Source organism: Cantharellus anzutake (assembly GCF_015039405.1).
Source record: "Cantharellus anzutake strain C23 chromosome Unknown EI90scaffold_318, whole genome shotgun sequence".
In the NCBI taxonomy this organism is placed as follows: domain Eukaryota; kingdom Fungi; phylum Basidiomycota; class Agaricomycetes; order Cantharellales; family Hydnaceae; genus Cantharellus; species Cantharellus anzutake.
In genome coordinates, this window is record NW_024067268.1 from 8490 (window position 1) to 33602 (window position 25113).

The 25113-nt window shown below is 49.1% G+C and overlaps 1 protein-coding gene across 1 annotated transcript; it reads left to right on the top strand.

Annotated features, from left to right (window-relative positions):
- The first annotated feature begins 1400 nt into the window (after positions 1–1400).
- Positions 1401–1933, top strand: EI90DRAFT_3104240 (uncharacterized protein). Its single transcript, XM_039062596.1, has one exon. It carries the CDS (start codon positions 1505–1507, stop codon positions 1781–1783), a length of 279 nt encoding a protein of 92 aa, XP_038907515.1. The 5' UTR covers positions 1401–1504; the 3' UTR covers positions 1784–1933.
- The last annotated feature ends 23180 nt before the right edge of the window (positions 1934–25113 follow it).

Sequence of the window (25113 nt, forward strand, 5' to 3'; positions counted from 1 at the left end):
GGGTCTCACCGCAATGGACACCGATGAGGACAGTCTCGAGCCAGTTGACACAGAGTCAGGCACGTCACGGATTATTGGCTTGCGTGGTGGCCCCTTGACTGTGAATCAACGGGAAATCATTCAGAAACTGGTGAACCAGCACATCAGTACGCTGATAGATTATGCGAAGCAGTGGAAAAAATCTCCAGATCTCGTACTTCGGTCAGCCAACTGCATGATTACCACAAAACATCGGCGCCACTCCGGAAATGCCTGGAATGCATTTGAGAGCCTCCACAAAAGAGGTCTCATTTGTCTGAAGAGGCAGGCGCCTGATTCCCTTTCTACGGAAGGACAAAAGTGTACGGAGGCGGATATTCGAAAGGAATACGATGATCATATGAAAGACCTTGGTGGGAAGACTTCACCTGGCTGGAAGGCATGGGCAAGCGGAGTCATCGAACAGCAAAATGAGAGCAACAAAGGAATCCTCCAGAGGCTGGCCTCTGATCCACACGTTCAAGCGAAGAATATGAATCTTTATATGAGTCGCATTGCTAAAGATTTGGCATGGGCCAGGCCAAATGGTATTCACATGGCGCTTGTTGTCGTCTCCACAACAGATCATCCTGTGACGCGCAGCGCAAATGGTGTAATTACGAACTCCCGTGCTATCGAAGCCTTCTTTAAATCTCTTTCTGGCTCGAACACAATACTCATCAAACGGATGCGCGAGTTTATAGCGAATCATGATGGTGTGTCTGAAGGGCCTCAAGGAGGAACATTTCACCCACCGCCGACGCCTAAGACCCGTGATGAGTGTAGGTCCTCGCTTCGGTTACATCTCGTCGAACAGCTGCCCTCTTCTATCATGGGTGCTAACCCTATGGACAAGAAATTCCCCTGGGGACAGCTACCAGCCAAGCTGCTTCAGGCACGCTCTTGTCTCACCCAGTGGCCCGATGACGAAATGTTCAATTATTACAAGCTTTTCAAGGAACATTCTGTCAAGCTGGTTTCGGATGGGGTATTCAAAGCGCTCTGGCGGCAGATCATGAAGCTTCCACCTGATCAGAGACCTAAGGTTCGCCCATTAACTGTGCAGGATGATCAGGTCGCTGTCATCTCAAGCGTTTCTGGTGCGACCTTGGTCTCTGTTTCGCAGGCCCGACATCCAATGTGGACACATGCGGGGCCAATCAGAGATGAGGATGTAGAGATGGATGAAACGCCCACATCTGTTCCATCGACATCCGTGCCACGGAAGCGCAGTGCTACGGACCCTGTTGGTCGGCCCGCTCCCAATGAACGAGCAGCCAAGAAACGTTTGGCCTATCGACGCCAACCTAAGTCTCAGCCGATCATTGGCCCGGATGACGACTCAGACAATTGCCTTCCCCATACATCTTTCCTTGGGTCGTCTTCATCTTCCTATCCTATTGTTGCCCCGTCGTCTTCCGCCACATCTTCATCACCTTTTCTTGGAGGCCATGTGGAAGCTAATAGAAATGTCCAGGGCACATCGATGCTACCAGGCTCTCAAGATGCTCAGACTTCTTTCCATCAGGCAAGCATGCCTGCAATGCTCCAGAATCAACAATCATATTTCCCCGTTGGGTTGCACAGCCAACCAAATGTGCAGCTGAGCTTCAGTGGCGCAACTCTTGGGAACCTATCTGAAACTCCTGCTCCCTTTCTGCCGACTGGCCCAGGCGATCCAGATGATCCGAACCTTGCCTTTTCTACTGTAGATCCAGGCTGGTCCTTTATTCCGTTTCAGGACGTACCTGACCTCTGGGAGTGAGACCATATGAACTTTGTCGTGATTGCATACTTCGGTCTTGGAACTACACACTTGACTGTTTAGCCACTCCATCTTGAATCATATAATTCCGTGCAGATCACCCGTTCCTGTGCTTTCTTGATACAATTTCTCTTAATTTTTTTGGCAATTTCTTGCGACTGTTGTCTTGTATTTTCTTGATACAATTTCCCTTAATTTCTTGCGACTAATACTGTTGTCAGCATAGTAATGTTCTTGGTAAGATTTCTTGCAACCAATATTTCTTGTATTTACACGTGTATTTTTTGTCCAATGAAAGGCTTACTACCATCTGTGCGTGGTCGGTGATAATAACGGATGTGCGACTTTTGTTTGAATTGCAAGGACGTCCTAGGACGTCCCAGGACGTTGATGCTAGGTTTGAATTGAAACTGAATTGTTAGGACGTGTCAGGACGTCCTAGGATGTTCCCATACAATAAGAGCCTCTAGGCCCTCATCAAACGTCCTGAGAACCCCCCTCTATAGGCCTAGATATCAGTTGTCCAAGGTGAACGGAGACTGAGCTCCCGCTTTAGCCCTCCTATTAGTGGACTTTTCAGTCTACAAGATCATTGGTTCGCTCCAGAACCTTGAAATTGCCGAAGTGTGCGCTCGTTCGGGGTCTAATTGTGGCTCCCTATTCCTCGACTTGATATTAGGGGGCTGGTGAATGACATTATTGGCGGACCACCTTTGGAGCCGGTGGCTTGGCATATTTTATGCATGCGTTCAGCGATATGGTCATCCTTCCGTTCCTTGCATCCTTCAGAAATGGCTTCGCATAGTGGGTTTGGCTACTTCCTGGAGAACGATACATTGTTGACGCCGGTGACGACCTAAATCTGGAATTCTCTTGTTTTCTGTGGCACATTTTTATTGCGCTTAATAGTCGTCCTCCACCTCAATCCGATCGCGATCACGGTTGTCTATCGCTTGTATCAATGTCCTGAGTCGTGCATCGTAAATCCTTCTTCATGACACCACCTCTGCAACGAGTTGATTTCCCAACTGGGCACATATCATTTGCTCACAACATTTCACCAGTTCAGCAACCCGATGGCTCCGCCGAGATTCGCAAACATAGGGCCCACTCCCTCGGGAAAGAGTCAGCGTTGGAACCGGACGGGTCCACATTCAAATTTATCAAATGCCAAGTATTTACCAGTCTCAAAACGACGCGATCAGGTACGGCATGCTTCCCGTCTCGCCCATGTATCCGAAGACTGCCAGGATCTTCCCATCGATGGAACCTTCTGGGTTGGAACGGCCACAGTGTCATTACCGCATGAGGCAGAAGCAGCCGTGGTTTCAAGCTACTTCATCAACCATGCCACCTACATGCATAAGCCGCAGCCGACCGCGAAGGGCCCGACTCCGCGTGTCTGTCTTGTCCGACTGTGTCTCTCACGACAAAGCATCGACCCACCATGATGGACACTGACACACACAGAATGTCTCTCATCTCTAGGAGACTATCGACCCTCTGGCCAAAGATTACTTCCTCTTCCCGAAAGTTATCATCTTCGCTCGCCGATTTATGTTCCTACATTCAATCCACTCCCGACGCCCATCTATCTCCAATCAAAGAGCTGACCGTTAGGAAAGAGGATGACGGTGTTCGGCACGAGTTCCTACTTTTGCGGCTAGCAAAACCGACTGGGGAAGAATTCTGGGTGCGTCTGGAGAGAAAGGGGCCAACGGGCACTCTCAGCAGGCTAATGTCCAGTGAATGGGAAGCAAACGACGTAGTGAGCGTCAACATTGGCAATTTGCCTTGATTGCTACTTATCCTCGCAACTCCCGACCAGGCAATTCTCTCTGGGAAACGCAGCTCCCTGTTAGGTAGAGCGAAGAGTGTGGAGAAGACAAGAATTATTTTTCGCGCCCCACCTTCGCTGAACGACTTGCTTCGTGTTCTCAATGCACTCAGGAAGGAATCAAAATCTTATCAATTGTGGCCGGTGCGGAATAATCTCTTGCTGCATCGCTCATCATCGATAACACTGTTGGTGTTTCTAAATTGCTAGGAAAATTGTTACTTTTTCGCGTCTGTAGTCACCGAATACCTATGCTATCTCGATGAGAGCGCTGAACTTATCGGGACTTTAAGATGGCTTGATCTTGCAGGCGAAACACGTCGAAAGATTCAACAATGCATCGCCTCATATGAGGCTTTCTCCGTCCACGATCTTGAAGTAGAATTGAGAAGCAGTCTCGCAGGCGGAGGTGCTGGAGGTGGTGGCGTCAAGCGGATCCTTGAATCTTGGACACTAATACGTAATCCAGCAACTTCATCATCATCATCTTCCAATTCATCTATCCCCGGAAGACAAGGATCTAACACGATGGCTGACCTTGGAAGCCAACCCGTTGTTCCACCGCAACCCACTCAACTGGCTCCCAGACCCAATGCCAATCAACAATGGGGGGTGCCTGATAGACATAGCTTGCCACTTCCAGCTCCTCAACTCACACAACAGAACTCCCATCCTATTGGCAGAATAATGAATGGGGCTAGTATTGTAGGCAGTGGTGCTCCTGCTGCTGGGGACACAATCTCTTCTGCTGGTGAAGGTCGAATGTCCATTTCGATCGATTTCGGCACTACGTTTAGTGGTGTAGCATATGGCTCATCACGTATTGCGGGTGGTAACGTTCAACAAATCCTCACTTGGCCAGGGGCAAGAGAGAATTTCCGAAAAATTCCCACCTGCTTGTTGTACGACGATGCTGGACGTGTATTGGCGTGGGGTTCGGAGGCGAAGAATGCGAGTCCTATGCCGGGAACGGTCAGATGTGAATGGTTCAAGCTGTCCCTGGAGCCTAGCGCGTTGAGGGGCGATATTGTAGATCCGAGATTACCCAAGTTGCCTTTGGGAAAGAAAGCTGTGGATTTGATTGTTGATTTCTTGACATGTCTTTGGGATGTGAGTCCATTTCCCACCATAGGTAATATGGTGATTGTCTGACCCCTGTTGTTTCATATAGTATGCTCGCGAACGAATTACTCAGGAAATTGGTATCGTTGCAGATTTGAGTAAGTGGAATGATCCATGCACTGTAACATGTTCCTTGATGGAGGTTGCCTCTAGATGCTGCTGATGTTTGGCTTAGTGCGTCTTAGTCATTAAACTCCCCGTCCATGCTCGGTACTGATGTGCATGTCGTTTAGCTGTCCCTGCGGCGTGGGATGCGAAAGGTTGTCAAATGATGCGTGAGGCTGCAATCCAAGCGTAAGTGCTCGTGAGTTGTGTATCTTGATGGATTCGCAACCCTTTCACCAGTGGTCTTGTTGGTACCGCCTTTGCAGGCGACCGTGACTGGAGAGATCGTCTCCATATTATTACGTACGGACATTTCGTGGTATCCGGACATTGTCTGACGTGATTCTCTCAAAACAGTGAGCCAGAGGCAGCGGCTGTACACTGCGCCCACCTTACAGACCTCCATCAACTTCGCCCCAGTCAAAACTTCATGATTTGCGACGCTGGAGGAGGTACCGTCGACCTTGCAGTCTACAAAATCATCGGTTCGCTCCAAAACCTTGAAATCGCCGAAGTATGCGCCCGTTCGGGGTCGAATTGTGGTTCGCTATTCCTCGACTTGAAATTTATGGAATTAGTGAGGACATTACTGGAGGATCATCCTGTCCACTTGGAGCCGGCGAGTCTAGCACATTTTATGCATGCGTTCAGTGAGACGGGGAAGCTTGCGTATCTTGGAAAAAGCGACGATGGGAATATGTTCCGTTTTACTTGTTTTAACGTTGAGGATTCTGGTGAGTTGGGAAGTTTGGATCTTCCTCTTGGTGTATTCGTTACATTGTTAGTTGCCTGGTAGATGATCCTTCTGTTGGTTTGATCAACGGCGAACTGACTATTCCGGGTAACATGCTCCGAGGAGAGGTATTCAATCCAGTGATTGAGCAAGTTAGCCCTATCGCCGACTCTTGTGCGAGGCATCCATGACTTACCTCGACGAGTGGCTAGGTTTTGGACTTGATCGAGGAACAAATTTGCCGTGCCAATCAGAGGATTGATGCCCTGCTTCTGGTCGGTGGTTTCTCAGGAAGTGAATATCTTCGTAAGCGAGTGGAGGTGAGTGTTACCACTGTTCACACCCACCTAAACTTTTCTCCAACGGCACCCTATAGGAGACTTTCGGTTCTCGTATCGAAGTCATTGCCCGTCCCTCTGACGCTGACACTGCGACCTGTCGTGGTGCGGCCCAATACGGCCTCGCTCATCGTCAACTCGTCTCTTCTTTCATCGCACCTAAATCATACATCATGCGGGTCAAACTACCCGCAGATCTAGAAGATTGGCAGAGACGACCGGCGTATATCACTAGAAATGATGCGGGCGTTCATATTTGCGAAAATAGACTCCAGTACCTTGTCAGTAAAGGTGCGATTTTGAGGAAGGGTCAGAGGATTCGAACCAAGTTCTGCAAGTTCTCATCTTCATCTCAAGGCGAGTTATCGTCGGACTCCTCAGGGGGCACTTTCGTGCTAACGTGTACGTAGTATAGATCGTATGTTCGTTGCGATGCTCTACGCATCCGATTCGGATGAAACCATGCGATATACCGACGAGGGCGGGATGTATGAGTTGTGCAAGTGGACTGTGGACCTCAGTATACTACCCAGTTTCCAACATCATGCAAATGTTCCTCACCCGGGTGGTTTCTACACTCGTTAGTTGATCTGTCCCCTTTTGAACCCCTCCCCCCTTTCAATTGTCGCTGGAACTGATGAATATCCTTACGGCTGCGTTGCATATTAGATTTCGAAGTTGGCTAAGGGGTGTTTTGTTAGATAACGGTTATGAGTGCGGCAGGGTTGCGTTTGATTTCTTGGTTTGACCTCCATCCTGGTATTAATTGATATGAGGGTGGAAGATTAGGAAGTAAAGTGGCTGACTTAGGTGGTCGGCCTTGTTGCTTTTCTTCGATTACGCTTGTCTATAGGTTCTCATCGCTCATGACATGATTCTGTACCACCTGCCGATATTTTAGCTGACCCGCACGAGCCTCAAGACGCTACATTATTAACTTGTGCATGGGCACCGATTCCCGAACCGAACCCCTCAGCGGCCACCCTCGTGTCTTTGCCATTCTCGATCTTCCTGCCAATGAGCAAAGGACACGATTCTCTTTGGAAGCACATTTAGTCGTTATGTCTCAAACTGCTATCCTCGGTAAATAGGATGAACATAGGGCTGTCTGATTCTGCTTCTGCATCGCAGATTTGGTGACTATCACGACTTACCAGCCCAGCAATTAATACTTTCAATCCGGACATAAAAGATGACATGGGCAAACCTGTGAATGCAATGCGTCGTTGCAACAATGAATGGAGTAGACAGGGCCTGCTCAACATCTTATGCAAGCGAAAAGGGCTCATGCATGACCTTGGTGATGGATCTCAGTCGACCACCATATATACACCCGTCGCTCTACAAATCGGCCGACAAGTGGCGGCTAAGATCGCTGGTGCCTGCCAATGTCCCGAATCATCCAGCAGCGAGATTTGCCAACATGTCAGAAAATTGTGTTTTCCGTTTGCCCGCCTGGGAGCTACGTTCTTTTATGTAACAAAGCAGAACCCCTTGAAAGACGTGCGGAATCGCGTGTAAGACGGGTGCACACAGCACAAGGGAGCGCCATCCATGATAAAGTGTCTACCCAGTATGAAGAATCAATGGGACTTATAGAGAACCAAATTCCAGAAGATTGCAACCATTTCGACACCAACTAACAGGTCGTAACCCTCTTGAAAATAGGATCGAATGCATGGCCCGAACTGAAGTAAAGATATAAAGTCAAGATGGTTAAGTCACATGTTAATGTCACCATGGCAAGCGGTTAGTCTTCTTTGCCCGAGCTGAACGTCATTGCTATCCCAGCACAGGCGCAGAAAATCTCTTCTTCCGTGCATTTTCGGGTTGTGAGTTGGCTTCCCTGCCACGACTCCGCTGGATGTAGCCATTTACTCTTCGTACTCATGTTCACCACTAGCTCCAAGGAAACATGCATGCATGTGAATAAGCGTGCTCCACCTGAACAAGTAGTCGAAACCCAGACGTGACGAGACAAGGCCAAGTTGATTTGAGACATGAGAAGTTCGGCTGTTGCTGCAAGTTGGAAAGAAGCAAGCTGAATGTCTGGTTATTAAGAGAATGACGAGTAAGATGCTGCATTGCCCAGTACATATGTGGATGTGTCTTAACCGACACATCCTTTGTCCGTAATCATGTTGATGTCGTTGCGCGGCCACCGTTTTCTCGTTCTGGTGGAGATGTGGCAAGTTCAGGAGTAGTTTTAGCGGATATTTTTATAGGGTTATTGTCTAATTCAACCCATCCTGAGTGAACAAGGCCAAGCGGAGACACGAAACGGGTGTAGGAAACATTATAATGAGGCGAAATCAGACCGACGAATGCACAGCACCAGTACGAGTCGACTTCAGACAACACGTAATAAGAAAACGACAAATCACTCGCCTCCTTTTAGCCCGATATCTACGATGCGAGATAATATCCTCGAAATGTCCTCGTTCTGCTGTTTTTCCTCGTCCAGACACGTACGAACTTCTTCTAATACAGAGTCAAGCCGTGTGGACGTCACTTCGAGCCTTTGTTGCAAATATTCGATCTTATCGTTCACAGCATCTCGTCTCGTTTCTTCCTTTCTGGAGCTCCCTAAGAAAAGGGGTCAGAAAGCGGAATTCATATATTGGGCATTTGTATCGGCAGTGTGACTGGCGAGTACGGAGCGCGCGGCGAAGCTGGTGCGAACAGTATGGCGCCACCTCTCGAAGAATAGGGGACGGGACGCTGGGAAAGTACTCACGATAGGATTCTCCTAGTATTAGACCAGCGGTTACCGCAAAGAGGAAACCTTCCGCCACTTAGGAAGTGTACAACCATCGTGGGTTATGCGGCAGAATGATCGTTTCGTTCCACAAGAACATTAGTATTCCTATCCAAGGCCCATAGCGTGTGCGCACAAGTATTAGCGCCATTTTGGATGGCTCTACGCGAGAAGTGTTACTGTTCCTTGGTGCAAGAAAAAAATGGAAGGAATGCTTACTCACCTCACATCGTTCAACGGTCTGATATTCTTTGCGCTCTCACCAAGGAGACCCGTACGAAGTCGGACCTCACTTCGATGACTCCACTGGGCGAGGCCGATGCAAAGTCGGCGAAACGTAGGATGCCTAGAGACGGGGTAGTGAAATAATAAATCATTCGGGACGAACGTTGAGTGTGATGGCAAGCCCAGAAGAGGGATGGAGGAAAACGCACTGCTCTGCTTGACTCTTCAGACTGTTTGCGATGGGTTTTGCTATTGTCTATCCTCAGATATGTGTATCCAATATAGTAAAGGGAGAGGAGATGCGCAAGGAAAGGAAGACATGAGCACCAGTGGGAGTATGAACATATAAACTAACTCGAATAGCAAGCGTGGCAAGTTTGACGGAAGCCATAGTAGATAGTTATCTCACCAAAATAGCGATGACCTAGGGCTTGAAAGGCAATTATCCTTAACGAGCTGGCAATGTTCTGCCGAGTACTCCAAACATCGGCAGACACGTGACCGTGGCACTTCACCACCATCCACTCTTCCATTTACCCCACCAATTATGCTGCCATTGATTGTTGTCCCATATCTTCGACTTGCTCTTGGGACCTACGCCGGTCAAATGCCGGCTCCATAGATCCCGAGGGGCGAGGATGACTTTCCCCTGTGTTTAAGTGCGGGGTTTACCTGGGGGAATGGTGATCTATAGTTACCTATCAGTACTTCCAGGGCACTGCCCATATCTGATAGGAGATCTCAGCACTCGGAATCTGATGGTTAACCCGTCAACTAGAATATTACCATCTACGGATTTACCCTAATGTCACGCGTCACATCCACTCCCCTCCGCCATCATGTCCTCCAGCCAGAACCATCAGCAAGCGCTTGGGAATCTATCTGCACCCAGTCCATTCAAGCTCCCGAGTGCTGTCAGGCCATTAGAAGAGGCTATTCAAGAAGGGTGTGCATTCCTTAGGAACGTGTTTCGTCCTGAACATGATAACGATTGGATTAAGCAAAACTTGGTCATTGCCTGGCACATCATCTACGGTGCTCTGGATAGAACCGAGGATCCGATCAAGAATCGTCTTAGAAATCAACCCGAATTCCATGCTTATCTCAAGAGCGACGGAGGGTGGCCTGAGCGAGAACTTACCGAGTTGCTGAGAAGTATGGCAAACAACCGGGTGCCCTGGAGCGATTCATTTAAAAATGGTAGATTGCTTTCTCCATTTTGAAACCCAAGTGCCCTGATTGTCATATTCTGTAGAAGCGTTTCTAATACCTGAGCTGGAGCCTACCGAGAATGAGACGGACGAAGATCTTAGTGCGCAGTGAATTCAATTCTTCTCCACTCTTACTGATCTCCTCTAATAACAGCTACTATACTCGCATGGGATAGTACATTTAAAGGCGACCTCGCAAATGTACTTCTTGAGACTATCGCGGATTACCTTTCCGAGGATGGAACTCCGCACCTAGCCAGCATCATCAATTCGTCCGGAACCGGCAAGTCCCGGATGGTGGATCAACTTGGCAAGGGAATTATATCGGTGCCTATGTGCTTACGTCCGGGAAGCGAAGGTTCTCCATCCTGTTTTTTTTGTTTGTAAGTATGCCTTGTTTACAATTCGGCCTCCATAGGGTTCCCTCCTCCTGATGAGATACTACGTGCTTGGCTTGTTTCCGGGACAGATGATAGAACTGCTGTTCAGAAAAAGCTATATGGATTCGTATATTCTCTCCTAGTCGTCACTCTGAGGAAACTGGAAACCACCGTGTCAAAGAAACAAGGTGAATATCTTCCGACTGCTCACCGGATTACCGGCCAACGGCGTTGTAGATATACCCAAGTTACCTCTTGATGCGGCATCCACTAAGAAATTGTCAAAGGAAGAGCTGAAGGACTATGTATCATTGGTAGTGGATCGCCACAAGAGGTTGGCATCCGCCTTCCGTAAATATATGACCACGGGACAATCGAATCACGCAACGAATCCCGATCGAGAAACTTTCTACCATGAGGTAATCGAGTTAGCCAATGAGGTGCATCTCCTGTCCTTCGCTGTCATTTTGTGAAGATGACGATTTCTTCGAGTTTGTGAAAAACAGTGCACATGGCTGGTACGTTTCCAGACGTGATGGCCCACTGCAAGAGGCAGGTGAGAGGCTATGTCGCTTCATTGACGAACACAAGGTTTTGGAGTCGGACAGTGGCCCACAACGGCCCCTGGTAGTCCTTGCTTTCGATGAGGCTCATGTCCTCACTGATAATCCGCCAGACCAAGAAGGCTGGAATCTGTTCTCGGAGCTGCGTCGAATCCTACAACAGATCCATGGCCTCCCAATATTTTCACTGTTTATTTCGACAGCTGGACGCCTCAATCAGTTCTCCCCAGAGATCCGTTCTGGTCCATTAGCTTGGGCCAGTGAACCTGACCACCGTCCCTTGAATCTGATTTCGGAAATCAGCTTCGACGACATCGCGTACCCGGCATTGAAGGATACTGTCACAATACACAGAGTGGTAGAAATTGATTGGATTTCCCATCTTGGTCGCCCATTGTATGTCCACCCAGTCACTCCTTTAAATGGAGAGCAGCTTTCATACCACCTTGAGCAGATTTGGGTCTTATTGGGACAAGCTGCCAAGGCGATTCAAAAATGAGATAGGGATTATGGACTATGCAATGCAGAAGCTGCTGTGCGGTCCGATGCAGCTGAGAGACAATCCGGCTGGTACCCTGGCCTGCCTCTCCGTACGCTTCGCGCTGGAGTTTAATACGGGCGTTTCAGCTCGTGACGTAAGCTATGAACAGGTTGAACGGCATATGCGACTCTGCATCGCAGCGCCTTCTGGACTCGAGGACATGATTACCATTGCTGGGTCCGAACCACTTCTGGCCGAGGCCGCCTATCATATCATGAGGGACACGCGGAGGCACGCGGTGTGCCATCTGGCCGATCATTCGGATTTGAACTGTATCGACCGTGGACGACGTGGCGAACTGGTTGCGGCTCTGCTGATAATGCAAACATACGATGCGGCACGGGTGATTAGTGATACAAGATGGATATCTGTGGCCAACTTCATGGAAGCCTTACTTCCGACGCCCAACTATGAGACGCTTCTCCAATCTGGGCCGACGTCTTGGCCCATTGGGGATGGGATCAGGAAATATGACGGCACATTTAAGGCAATATTCAAGGACTACGGTATGTGGTTTAACCATGTCATCAAGATCGAGAGAAAGGAGATGATCTCGATTGACCATCTCTGGAAATTCGTTACGCGTGGGGCGATGATATTGTGTGCGACTAATCACGATGGCATTGACATTGTTTTACCCGTTTATCGCATCTCACAGAATCTTGGCCCTGATTCTGTGACGGCCATAGTGATCCAGGTGAAGAATGAGCCGGAATTAATTGACCCATCGTTGTTCGACGCGATGGATCATGTTGTCAAATCAGCTATATTCTCCACACTCAATGTCGACTCCATCTCCGACTCCGACTTCGAGTCAGTTGCTACTGAGATTCCGGAGCCGGAAATGGTGCATCCGAAGCCGGTTATTCGACTAGTGTTTGCCTTGGCTTCTCCAGAGCCTGCCATAATCTTCAGGGAGAGGCCCGAGGTCAAACTTCATTCTGACGGATTTACCACTTTTGACATTTGGCTTGCGGGCCTCTCGTGCGACACGTTTGAGCAGATTCAAGATGAAGCGGATCTGCAATCGTACGAAACGCTTTTGGAACGTTCACTTGTGCCTCACGATGGATTCAAATTGAAGGGTAGGCCAACTATGGGCAAGAAGGTGAGGAAAGCAAAAGGCTCTAGCAGGCGGAGGATGGCACCATTGGCCCTCCCAAGGGATAGTCATCATGGCATTCACCTCCAAAGAGTAGTTAATTGATGTTCTCATTCTCTTGTGTGTCCGTATACACTTGTAAAGTTGGTTAGTGGCTCATAGTATGATCCAGTACCCAGTACCCAGGTATATACTTCGTGAATGCATGATCGGTTCTATCTACATCCGAACCTGATCCGCGATCAGAGTTTCCTTTCAATGTTTCATACCGGTGCCGCTCCCCTCCCCTGTGTGTTCGGACCCGCGATATCTTAATTAATTGCGCTAGTTGCGCTATATAACTCGGCCTTTCGAATGTTGGCCTGGGATGAGAACCTTTCATTGCATGTGTAATGTACTGTGGAGTGATTAGGCGAACTCAAGTAGCGTAGCTTCTGCAATAACGACCCCCAAGTGGCGCGATACTAATGATTCCGCGGGCGTCAGAAGCGTCTACCAGTGGGGTGCCCTTCAGGATTGAAAACAACCTATAGGAAGCACCCAATTGAATATATATGGACCCGAGAGCGAACCTGCTAGATAATATAATGTAGTAGCAAGAACAGAATATTCGTAGGCGTGTTAAAAGTTGAACCGTAGACATTTATTAAATAAATTTTTCGAACACAACCATGTCGCTATTTCAACATAGATATGAACACCCAATTAAACCCATCCTAGTACCGACGTTACCTGGGCCCCCATTTTACTCGCAATTAGTGGAGCACAGTGCACGGTCCCGGCGATGGTTCCTTGTGCATGCTCCGGAGTAAATAAAAAACAAAAAAACAAAAAAAAAAACAAATAAACCTCCTTACATATATAGCCCAGAAGATGAAGAAGCAGAAGAAGAGCGAGGAACTTGCAGCTCTTCTGAGTTCCGAGTGAGTGAGTACGTGTTGCCGGCCGAAATAGTACTTACCTATAAGAGAACCATACTACCAAAGCAACAACATTACTACCGACAAAACGGACAAAACGGAACAACTTGTTGTTACAAGCTAGCGCGCTAGGGCGGCAACCCAGATATTAATTGTTAGATGATACCTAGCCGGAATCGATTTTGGGTAGCTATCGATATATATATCTGAATCCGTGAATTTCGACAGTGTGGCCCCGCCGCTGCCCACCGGCTCCGCCACTGCGCGTGGCTGCTGCCGCCGCCGCCACCACCACCACCATCACTAAATTATGTGCCACGAACCAAAAAAGAGCGAGAAACAAACTTGATAATCCCGGCTCTTGCGTCACTTGTTGCCTGAGATCAGGTTGTCGGCCCGAGGGGCAATTAATGCCATGCACTCGATTGATCTGTCCGGATGGAAAAAGTGGGATTAAGTAACGACGATGATCAGTTACAGGGGTCTGTGTGTGTGTGTGTGTGTGTGTACGATGTATATCGCCAACTTGAACTAACTAAACCTAAACTTACGTTCGGGTTCCTGTATTCTGTCACTGCATGCATGCGCCGGTTCCTACGATAACCGTTGTTGCGCGGCGAGAAGGTCCTCGGGAGAGTCCGGGAGAAGGAAGAAAGAAAGAAAAACTAAACAAAAAGCAGAAAGGAACTGGGGGCGATGAGTTGAGGAAGCTAGCTATGTAGGTGTTAAACGAACTTTCTCGGAGTCGGAGTATGATATGAGCGATATCCGGGGGCTTAATATCCTGCCCTGCTACGTGCCCTGGATATATCAGTACTAGTATATATAAGAAGTGGCGGTTAGATATATGTGATATCCAACCCCGGCCCCACGTGGATCAATACCGACTTTTGCGTGAAGCGTCCCAGCTGGTACCACGATGGTACGAGATCGATCGAAGGCACCGATGCACTTGAATAGTTCTCTTACTGATCTCTCAGGTACTTGTCAGAATCCAGATTGAGAACCCCCAACGAGAAACGAGTTGTCAGCTACTAGGGAGAGAACCCCAATTAAGTTTTATATAACAGTGGGTGGACTCGGAAAGTAGGTAGGTAGGTAGGTAGCCTAGGCTTAGGCGCGCTCGGTTCAATCAACTTAATCTAGGTGGATGGATGGAATCAGGGGGGATCGCAAGTCAAGCTGGAATCGAGAAACCGAATTGGGGTGGATCCAAGTTAAATGCGTTCGACGCCCCTTCTAGACCCAATCCGCGCCCTCGTTACTTTGTGTTGTTAAGTATTACCCAAAAGCGTAATTAGTAAATTACGAATGCCGTCAACTTTGAATGTTCTGCTTATCAGCTTATTAGCGGCAACGCATATGTGACATGACGTCGACGGTAATTTGCACTCGTACTAGTAATATCCAGTATATGGGAATAATTATATAAAAGGGGGGTGGGGTCGCTCAGTCGAAGCCCCGCGGCCAAGCCATCTTCGGGCCGGTTATCGTTCACAAGACCCCCAAGCCAAGAGTATGACCTAGTGCTTTGTGTTCACACCTATAATTCACGGACATGGCCGATACATAGGTTGGGTTGGGTCGCCTGTTGCCCACCCCGAAAAAACCGTGCGCCCCGGATCCTTACAAGGACATGAATCAAGCGAAGAAGCAACGAGGGGGGTGGGGGGGATGATAAGCTAGGGTGTCGTTAATTACCAAAGTGGGAATCTTTGTCTGTTCGGCCGTTGGGGGAAAATCGGTGTGCGCAAGCGCTTTCATCTACTGCGCGCGGAATTCAGGAAGCGCCTTGCTTGATATTTACTGCAATGGCGCTAGGGTTTGCCATTCTCTTTGTTTGATGTAAAGATGAGGCAGGGAAATATCAGCCATTAACTTTGCAAGGAAGATGTTAATTGACCCATCCATGCATGCAGATATATATATTACCCACTGCACTGCCCAAATTCGCGAAAAATCCCAGTACATATGATTTTATTGAGATTGGGTGTGGGGCCGGGCGGATCAAGCCGATATCAGTAGGGCCCAGCCGGGTAAAATGCCATCGGGATTTGAGTAACGGGATGATGAAAACGTTAGTTACATATTCCCCGGGGTTCGTTGACAAGTCCCATGGGCAACTGGGCACATTCTTTTTTGCGCAGCCGGCCGCAGCAGGGCTAGTCCTGGCACGGAGAAATACATGATGATGGAAAACGAGAAGAACTTTTCCTGGTTCATGAATTCACGGGGGGGGGATCATTTTCTGTTGTCCCTTGTGTGTGGCCATATTGTCGTTCAACAACAACGTGCACATCTGGCGCGATTGAACCCGTTGAATCGTTCGCGTAGTAGTTGTGCGAGATTCAGGATATGAGCGCAGAAAGGGTGTTTTTGGCGAGTGGGAAAACGCATGTACACTGCACAGGTGGGCCGGAAAATGATCCGGCCGGTGGAGACCGAAACGTTGATGACATAGCCTTGGACAGTCTCCGTAATGTGCTTACATATCGATGGGAAACCCCAGACTCGTACCCAGCCGTCTCCGCTACGTGGACGCGCAAAATCTTGACTAAGTTGTTGTATTAGAATTCAGTTGTAAAGTCACGTTCAAGAACAAAAAGTGTATTACAATACAGAAGTCACATGTCTGTCGTACAACAACTTAGTCGGCGTCCACGTAGCAGAGACGGCTGGGTACGAGTCTGGGAAACCCCCTAGAAGGATGTAGCTGAATTCTAAAATCAGGGTGAGACTCCCCAAAAACTTGGTCAGCGGGCTGGTCAGAAGACACATCAGAAGCAAGAGACGCAGAGCAAGTAAGAGATAAGCAGAAGCCGACATGGACCCAAGCAAACGTGTGCGTAGCTTGCGTCGTAGCATATAATGCCGTGCAATTGACCATCCCTCTCTCTTCATCCCACAACCCACTCCACTCTGCGTTGAAAATCACTTCTGCAAACAAACGTTCTCATCTCAAATGGCCGCTGAAAATCCACAGCGTCAGTGCTGCCAGTTATTTCTGTCCTTCATTCGTCCACTTACGCGTGTGTTTTCCTTGGACAGATATCGTCGACCTTAGCGACCAAGAACTTCAAGACCTTGGTTTCCTGGGTCCTGGCGAGTGTCGTTTCGTTACTTTGCATGCCTACCCCTGCTTATCGTTACGCTTGTAGATGCGCATGAGGAAGTCCAGAGCACCATCTTGGCCGTTCAGAAAGTTAAGGGTTACTTTGGGTGTGAGTTTCCTAGTTTCTATTGCGTTTCATTCGATCGCAACGCTCATCCACTTCGTCTTCAGGGCTTACGGTCTCCCACATCCAGTCATTCAAAACCCATGTGACCTACTATTCGAGTCCTCCTTCGTCCCCAATTTCGCCGGCGAGCGACACGACTGCCTTCTCCCTGCTTTCCGTCACCACCGTCGTCGACCCAGACTTTGCCTCGCTCTTCGAGAAGGCTTTCTTCTACAAGGGCGTTTCCGAGGACCATCCCCACCTCTTGCAGCGCTCCGACATCCAGACGCGTCCCTTTGTCCTTCCCGCTCCCGAAGACCAGCATACTGCCATTCCCGATAGGACTGCTCATGGCGCTTCCCACCCTATCCTCACTGCGGACCTGTGGAGGCAAGACGTTGGCCCCGCCATCGTGAGCCTCCTTGAGGAGAAGAAATACGACGTTCATGTCTCTACGATGGTCCCTGTCCAGTTCTCTCTTCCCGACGCTAAGGGCAATCCTGTCCTTGAGAAGCACATCGTCATTTGGATCTCCGTGTTCCCCGGTACCACGTCCGAGGAATCCTGCCGCGATGCCAACTCGCCCATCCTCGCCATCCTCGAAAAGCACCAAGTCAAGGACGCTGCCGTTCACTGGATCGAGGGTACTCCCCAGCGCTTCGTCGCCGATCCCGCCATGATGGAAGTCGTCGACGAGACAGACCCGACTGCTTATATCCGTCGCGCGGTTACCGCTGTCTTGGGCGTTCCTCTCGCACCGCAGACTATGCAGGCTAAGGATGGACAGGGATCGCTCGGCATCTTCTTCCACGAGGGAAAAGACAAGCAGGGGAACAAAAGCGACAGGGTCCTTGCTTTTTCCAACAAGCACGTGGCGTCGGAGAACACGAAGACCGACTACGAGCTCGGACGCAGTGGTGCTCGCAAGCAGTATATCAGGAACTGTGGGCTTCGTCGTTACGAGAAGTTGCTGGAGGAGACGCGTGCGGCGATTGCGAAGAAGGTTGGGGAGGGGAAGCTCGTGGCTGAGCAGCTCGAGCAGAATGTTTTCACCACCGCGAGGGCCAGGAGGCTCAAGGAGGACGAGTTGAAGAACTTGGAGGAGGAGATTGGCATGTTGGACGACTTCCTCGGGCTCGCGAAATCCTCCAGGGGCGAGATCCATAACCGCGCTATCGGATGGCTCGACTATGCTCCCCGCATCCAAAACGACGTCGACAATCGCCGCTACACCTGGGACGGCGCCATGTTCCTGCTCGATAAGGTCAGGTGGGAGCAGCAGTTCAAGGGGAATCATGTCTATCTCGGTGCGTCTTTTTTTTTTTTTCATTACGATTCATGTCCTAATATTCATTCTTCAGGCGCCTCAGGCGACATCACCAAGTTCTTTTACCCTAACGACGCCAATCCTCCCTCCTTCAAATACCCGCCCAACCATCTCTTCCGCCTCCAGGGCTTCGTCGAGGCCGAGGACATGAAGAAGCCCTACTTCTTCGACGAGCTTGGCAACCGCTGCTTCATCGTCGCCAAAGAGGGTCAGACTACTGACCTGACCTTCGGACGATTCTCCGAGTTCGAGGCCTACGTCGTCAGCGACTTGGCGGGCTCCTCCTGGGAGGTGGCTGTCTTCAATCACGCCAAAGAGAATTTCTCCTTCAAAGGAGATTCCGGGTCCTGCATCTTCAACGCCGAGGGTAAGATGGTCGCGTTCCTTCACTCGGGCATGCCGAGGGGCATGTCGAGTCATGTCACGTTCGGAACGCCTGCCCACTTTGTGCGCGACCAGATCAAGAAGCGCTACCCCCATGCCGACTTTGACCGCGTCACTTTCTCCGACGTGGCAGCCTAAACTGGAATTGACCGTTTTCTTTTCTCCCCTTCACCTCACTGTCTTTTCTCCCTCGTCTCGTCCCATCTCGTCTCTCTCTCGATTTTGTCGTTGACGCTTGGATGCGTGCTTGTTCCACTGGATCGGCTGCGAAAACGTTAGTCCCTTTACTTATCCTTTCGTACCGTAACTAACAAACCGTTTGAATACTCTAGTTCTTCAGTCATCCTGCGCGCGTCGCCTTGTTCCCTCGACTTCGTCTCGTCTCTTGCTCTCGATTCGGTAACGTGATTTCTCCGGTTGGCTGTCGACGTTGGTGGATGTCTCGACTTGGTGAATGGTTCGCTTGGTATGTTTCTCCCCCTCTACCGTCTGTTATAGTACTTATTTCCGTAACCCCCCTTTACGTCTAGGTGCTACTTGATGTTGCATCCGTGTGTCGTTGTGAAGTGACAGCCGCTGTCGTACTATGCGTATCTTTTGTCCAGAACGTGTTGAGCGACCGACAGGACTTTATGGACCGCTCCTTCACCTCTTCCCTGCCGTCGGCGTCGTCAAGAAGAACACGCTCGTGGACCGAAGACTCGACGCAGATCTGCAGGAAGGTCTTGCAGTACTGCATAGCAGTCGCGTCCTCGCGGCACAAATCGACCCAGACCTGCTTGGAATCGACGGTAGGATGGACCGTTTTCATCCATCTGAAAGCAAAGGGGAAAAAAAGGACCCCAATGTCAGTTCGAGGTAATAACAGACGGAAAACAGTATGCAGCACTTACTCATCCCATATAGACAAAGCTCGATCACGTTGCATCTCTGTGGAGGCTGCTATCAGTGGTTTGCGGAGGTTGGGGCCATCCGTCTTGGGTGCATGACTCTCGAACACTTTGGCAGAGTGTTCCTGCAAGGCGGCGGCGTCTTGTTTAGAGAAGAACGACGGCTTCTATGACTTGGTGTTTTTCTTAGCCGGCATGGTCGGTGGCGTTGGAGAGCTATGCAGGAAGGTAGGTGTTGTCGAATGTCGAGTCGAGAAAGGGGGAAGAGACTGGGAGTGGGAGGGGGAATTTGGGCAGCAGCTCGAAAACTGGCTCGCCTTTTATCTCCCTCCCCTACACCGCCATCTCTTCGTCCAAGAGGAATTTGTCGTCGCCCGCCAAAGGGGCACTGATTCCTAGCGGATCAAAAACGGTCGGACATGAAGGCGGCACATCCGGATACGGAGTGGGAGGCGTCGGTCATTGGTCACGTGGTTCGCTCGATTTGGACGAGCAGTTGTGCCAGCGGTGTAAGAATCCGCTACTACATATTAAACTAACAAGTAACAGTGCAGCATTTACAAATCCAGAATCAATATTCACGTCTCAAGTCTTTAATTCAAGTGTATCGGGAAGATCTCGGTCGAAGGAATCCCCCCCCCCAATCGAATGGTTTCGAATGACGACGTTGGCATGAGCTTCTGGCTTGATGGACTTGGAAGTCCAATGATCGGATGATGTGGGACATTAGTCTTGGGTATGTGAGATGAGGTATGAGATGGGTGTAGTAAGTGGTGAGTTAGTGACGAACGGGTAAACGTGCATGCACCGAATACGTGCTTCAACAATTTGATCGAACAGGAGTACTTACTAACTAACCACATTTTAGGTCCATTTTAAAACGCCGGGGTACTCTTTCTCTTTCTCTTTCTCTTCATTCCTCCTGGACCTTTACTTGTGTATATAATCTCGAGTTGGCATGACGCCTGCATGATCTGGACTTGTGGAGAATTACATACTTACTCGATATAAGTAGTTAAGCCCAGTCTGCAAAAAAGCCTCTCTTCTGGACCGACCCAGTCCTAATTGTTCACGAGACGCAAGCAGCCAAGAAACAAATGTATGATGGCACGAACTCGACCGGTTGCGTGTCCCCCCCCCCCGGAAATCGCCGTCCCGACAGTACTTGCGCCGGGATGATTGCATGGATATATAATTCTTTTGTCCCCATCCTTGTTTCGTCGACGCGCACGCACTCATGCTCGGGCTTATTATGTAACGAAGTTTCCGATGCGAGAGTATCAACAATAATAAACATTGGTCCAACGTACGTACGGTACATCAAAAGATCGGAGGAATCGTGTATGCATATTCACTGTAAGTAAATCCCATCGCCAGGCAAAGGGGGGGGGGGGGTTGGATGAACAAAGCGCCGAAGACTGATTCACGTGTTCGGAACAATTACTGCGGGGGACTTACTTACTTGATTGAATTCCGATTTGCCGATATCTGAACATCTCGAGTTGACCGATGTAGAAGGGTGACTCCGACTGTTAGTATAAGTACATACTTGATACTTAAGTAACTGTAAATTATTTGGGTTATTAAAAATGCATATGTTGGACCGCTCTTGTGACAACGGAATGATGAAGAGCGGATCGATTTACATTTGTGATTTTTCTGACATACATATACCTATATATATATATCTTTCAGCAGCGCTACTGTTTATGCGTGTTTGTTCGTCCTCATTCGCAAGGAGGAATATTAATGATGACTTTGGGATCAAAAGCTCTGGATTTTTCGGTTCAACCATCTAAGCTCTCACTCTGTCGACATCTTGATCTTGTTCACTATATAGCCGGTGGCTCAGGTTTTACTTAAGACGCCAGGGGAATTATTTTGCTGTTATCCCTTCCGGATGGGCTTTGGGTCCCTCAGGGTTCAGCAAAGAATTCCAAAGGGCATCCATACTGGGACTATAATTAACCCATAATTGAAGGTATACGCCCCCCCCTCCTTCCACATCTTTCTGCTTCTCCCCTTTCAGCACTCCCTGCACACATCTCGTTATCGTCTATCTGACCACTAAGCTCGACTTACTCAACACTAACAATGACCACACCTGAGCTGCCAGACCCTACGCCAGCGGCTGTTCGATCCCTCAGGGCGCTTCTCCTTCCAATCACCATCCCATCTTCCTCATCCCTTTCCACATTCACAAATTGGGGTCGCTCGTTCACTTGTAAACCTTCCTCCGTCTTCTTACCCACATCAGAAGATCAAATCCCCTTGGTCTTACAATTGGCGAGATTGGAAAAGCAAGTGGTCAGAGCTGTTGCATCGGGTCATTCACCCAGTGATCTGGCTTGTACCAAAGGCTTTATGATTAGAATGGATAAGTTGGATAAGGTTATCGAGGTGAGTTGTTCTTTCGATCTCATCTGTACGACGTGCGTGTGTGCATCTGTGTTTTTTTCTTTTAAAATATCCCATCCTCGTGGTCGAAAAACAGCCATGCTGACCAATGCGCTCCTATCTTTCTTTCTTTCCTATCATCTTCTTCCCATACCCTTACAACGCACACGCGGCGCCCATCGCCACCCATCGCCGCCCACGCACCCCCCAATGCCAATGCCAATCGGAGCTACTTTCTTTCCGGTTTCACCCACCCACATCCAACCCAAACTCGGAACTTTTCGTACCGACTGGAAACTCCGGCAACAACAACAACAACGACAATAACAATTTCACATAATGCACCCACTTATTCCCACGTCTGCTCTTCGCATCTCACCCTCTTGCCACCAACCCCCCGGCATCTTTTCTTTTCTTTCTCTTTTTTTTTTCTTCTACTTTTACTTGACGATCGACATCGGCTCCGAACGCTCCCGCCCCTACCCGCCGCGTAAACCCCGACATCCCCCCTCGACAAACTCGTGATCGACCGACGGGGGTATCAACCCGACGGGGTCCGGTTATTCCCTTTATCAATCTTCCGAATTAATTCCCTTTCTCCAATGTCCACCTTCACCCTTGATTGGGGGGAATGCTTCATTCATTGCCTCTGCTATGCTGCGGATCTCCTCAAATATGTGGTTTCAACACCGGAATTGGATTGCCCCTCCTCGACCGGCTGTTGTCAACACCCGCGCTTTTTTGTTTCCTCTCCTCTCTCATGGTTTTTTTTTTCCCTTAATGCTATGCTATCCTTGCACTTCTACCAACTCCCGCTGATGCTACAATATCGCGGCTCCGCCTCTAAACTGATGGCACGAATATTCCCGGGAAAAAAAAAATCATGATGCCCCTGCCTGATGAATTATGATGTATAACTCGCGTATACTCTTCTTACTTGATCGAAACCCTTCGCGTGGTTACTTACTTTGTAAAAAAACGCCTGTTCGTTTGTTTGTTTGTAACCGATCTTCAATACTCTCTCTCCTCTCCCCTTTTTGGCTTTTTTTTCTTTCTTATTTTAATTTTTTTTATATTTATCGGCGTCATTTGGCATCCGTCACTCGCCGGGATCAATGATCTCATCAAATGATGCGACATATGCATCGTGTGGTTGCTCCGTTTGTTTTGTGCGGTGTGCCGTGCGGTGTGCACCGTTCGGACTAAAATTGTTTGTCGCACGGACGCTCGGGATGATGTGTTCGCCTGCTTTTCTTTCTTTCTTTTTTTCTTTTTTTTTTCTGGGCGAATTTTGCTGCTTCGCCACCTGTTTATTTTCTTGTTATTTTTTTTTTCCTTGCTTCACGCAAACGCCACACTCACTGGATACCCGTGCATGGCGACTGACGCCCCCGTTTTTTTGTCCAAAAAAAAAAAAAACAGGTAGATCCTTCCAATTGCACGATAACAGCCCAACCAGGAATCTCTCTAACATCCGTACATGCGCACCTTTCGCGATACGACCTGGCCATGTCCAACGTTGGATCTATCTCGGAACAAAGTCTTGGTGGCTGTGTCTCGAGTGGTACCCACGGGAGTGGGATTTCATTTGGGAGCGTGGCGAGTCAAGTTTTGGACGTGGACGTCATTTTGGCGTCGGGAAAGAAGGTTCGGTGTAAGAAGGGTGAGTCGAAAGAGGAAAACAATGAGAGGCTATTCATGGCGACGCTCTGCGGATTGGGAACGACGGGAGTTGTGGTGAGGGTTACGCTGAAGGTAGAGAAGGCGTTTAGGTTGAGGGAGGTTAGAGAGTTGATTTCGTTTGAGGAGGCTTTTGAAGGGGTGACGGCGGCGGCGAAGGACGTGAACGGTGTTGCGAATGGGCATGGGATCGGTAATGGAATTTCCCACGCTCATGGGGAAGTCAAGAAAGGAGGATTGGAAGAGGTGATGGCTAGCGCAGAACATGTGAGGATATGGTGGTATCCTCAGTCTAACCGCGTCTGTCTGTCGAGGTCCAATCGGACATACGATCCTCTCCCTCTCCCTCTCCTTCCCTCATCCTCCTTTACGTGGCTCCATTCCCTCTCGCCCCGTACCCTCTCGAGGGTTCTAGAAACTTGGTTCTGGGACACGTTCCTAGGACACTCGGTCCTCCAATTTTCGTACTTTGTGGGGAGGCACTTCCCCGAGGTAAATTACTACGCGGGGCTGTTTTATTCAAGCGAGGCCTTTTTCAGGAGGTCACTTGGCGTCGGACTGAAGGCCATTTTGACAATCGGGATCGGTTCGTTGTGGAGGTGGAGGTGGAGACCTGGGAAAAGCGTTTCGTCGTCGAGGTCTTCTCCCCTAACTCACCCACGTACTAATGGGATCGCCAATGGCCATACCATCAAGACCGATTCTGACCATCATCGTAACCATATTCATCCCTCCCCTACCCACCCAACAGTCACCCTCTTCGACGTATCGCACAAAATCTTCAACGTCGATTGCCTCTTCCCTCAATACACGATCGAGTATTCGATCCCACTCTCGAACGCCACTTCTTGTCTTCGAGACGTGAAGAACTGGTTAGATGAAGAACACTCCAAGAAAGGTGGACTGAGACCTCATTTCCCTATCGAGGTGAGATGTAGCGAAGCTGAAGATATTTGGTTAAGTCCTGGGTTTGGGAGGGAAAACTGTTGGATTGGGATCATCGTTTACAAGTGAGTTTGTTCGCTCTTTGCCTTTTTTCCGTGTGTTGAAATAATGATTGCTGATGGTTGGTTGGTTGGGTTCTTGAAAAAAAAAAAAAAACTACCATTATTGAAAGACCATATGCTCTTCCAATGGAACACGCTCAACTCTTCGCTCACTTCTCATTCATCATGCGTTCGCACGGTGGTCGTCCGCATTGGGCTAAGACGCACGATTTTAGTCCGGTCGATTTGCATCAACTTTATCCGATGTTTGGAGAGTTCTTGAACGTTGTGAAGGAAGTTGATCCGGAAGGGATGTTTAGGAATGAGTATGTGAAGAGGCATTTGTATGGAGAGGGAGGTGAAAGTGAGAAGGATGCGGTTGGGTTGGAGGTATTCAGGAAGGATGTGTGATGGAGTTGGTTGGACAGGCTGCGCAGCCGGGATGGGGTTTCTTCGTTGGAATCGGGGGCTGTAGTTTCAGTCAGACATCAAGTCGGATCAGGTTCCAGTCGGATGACGCGGCGATCGCAATTACGCAAGTTTTACCTTTCTTCCTCCTATCCTTACTCAAAAGAAACCTTCCTCCTCTTCTCTTAATTTCTGGGGCTTCTAT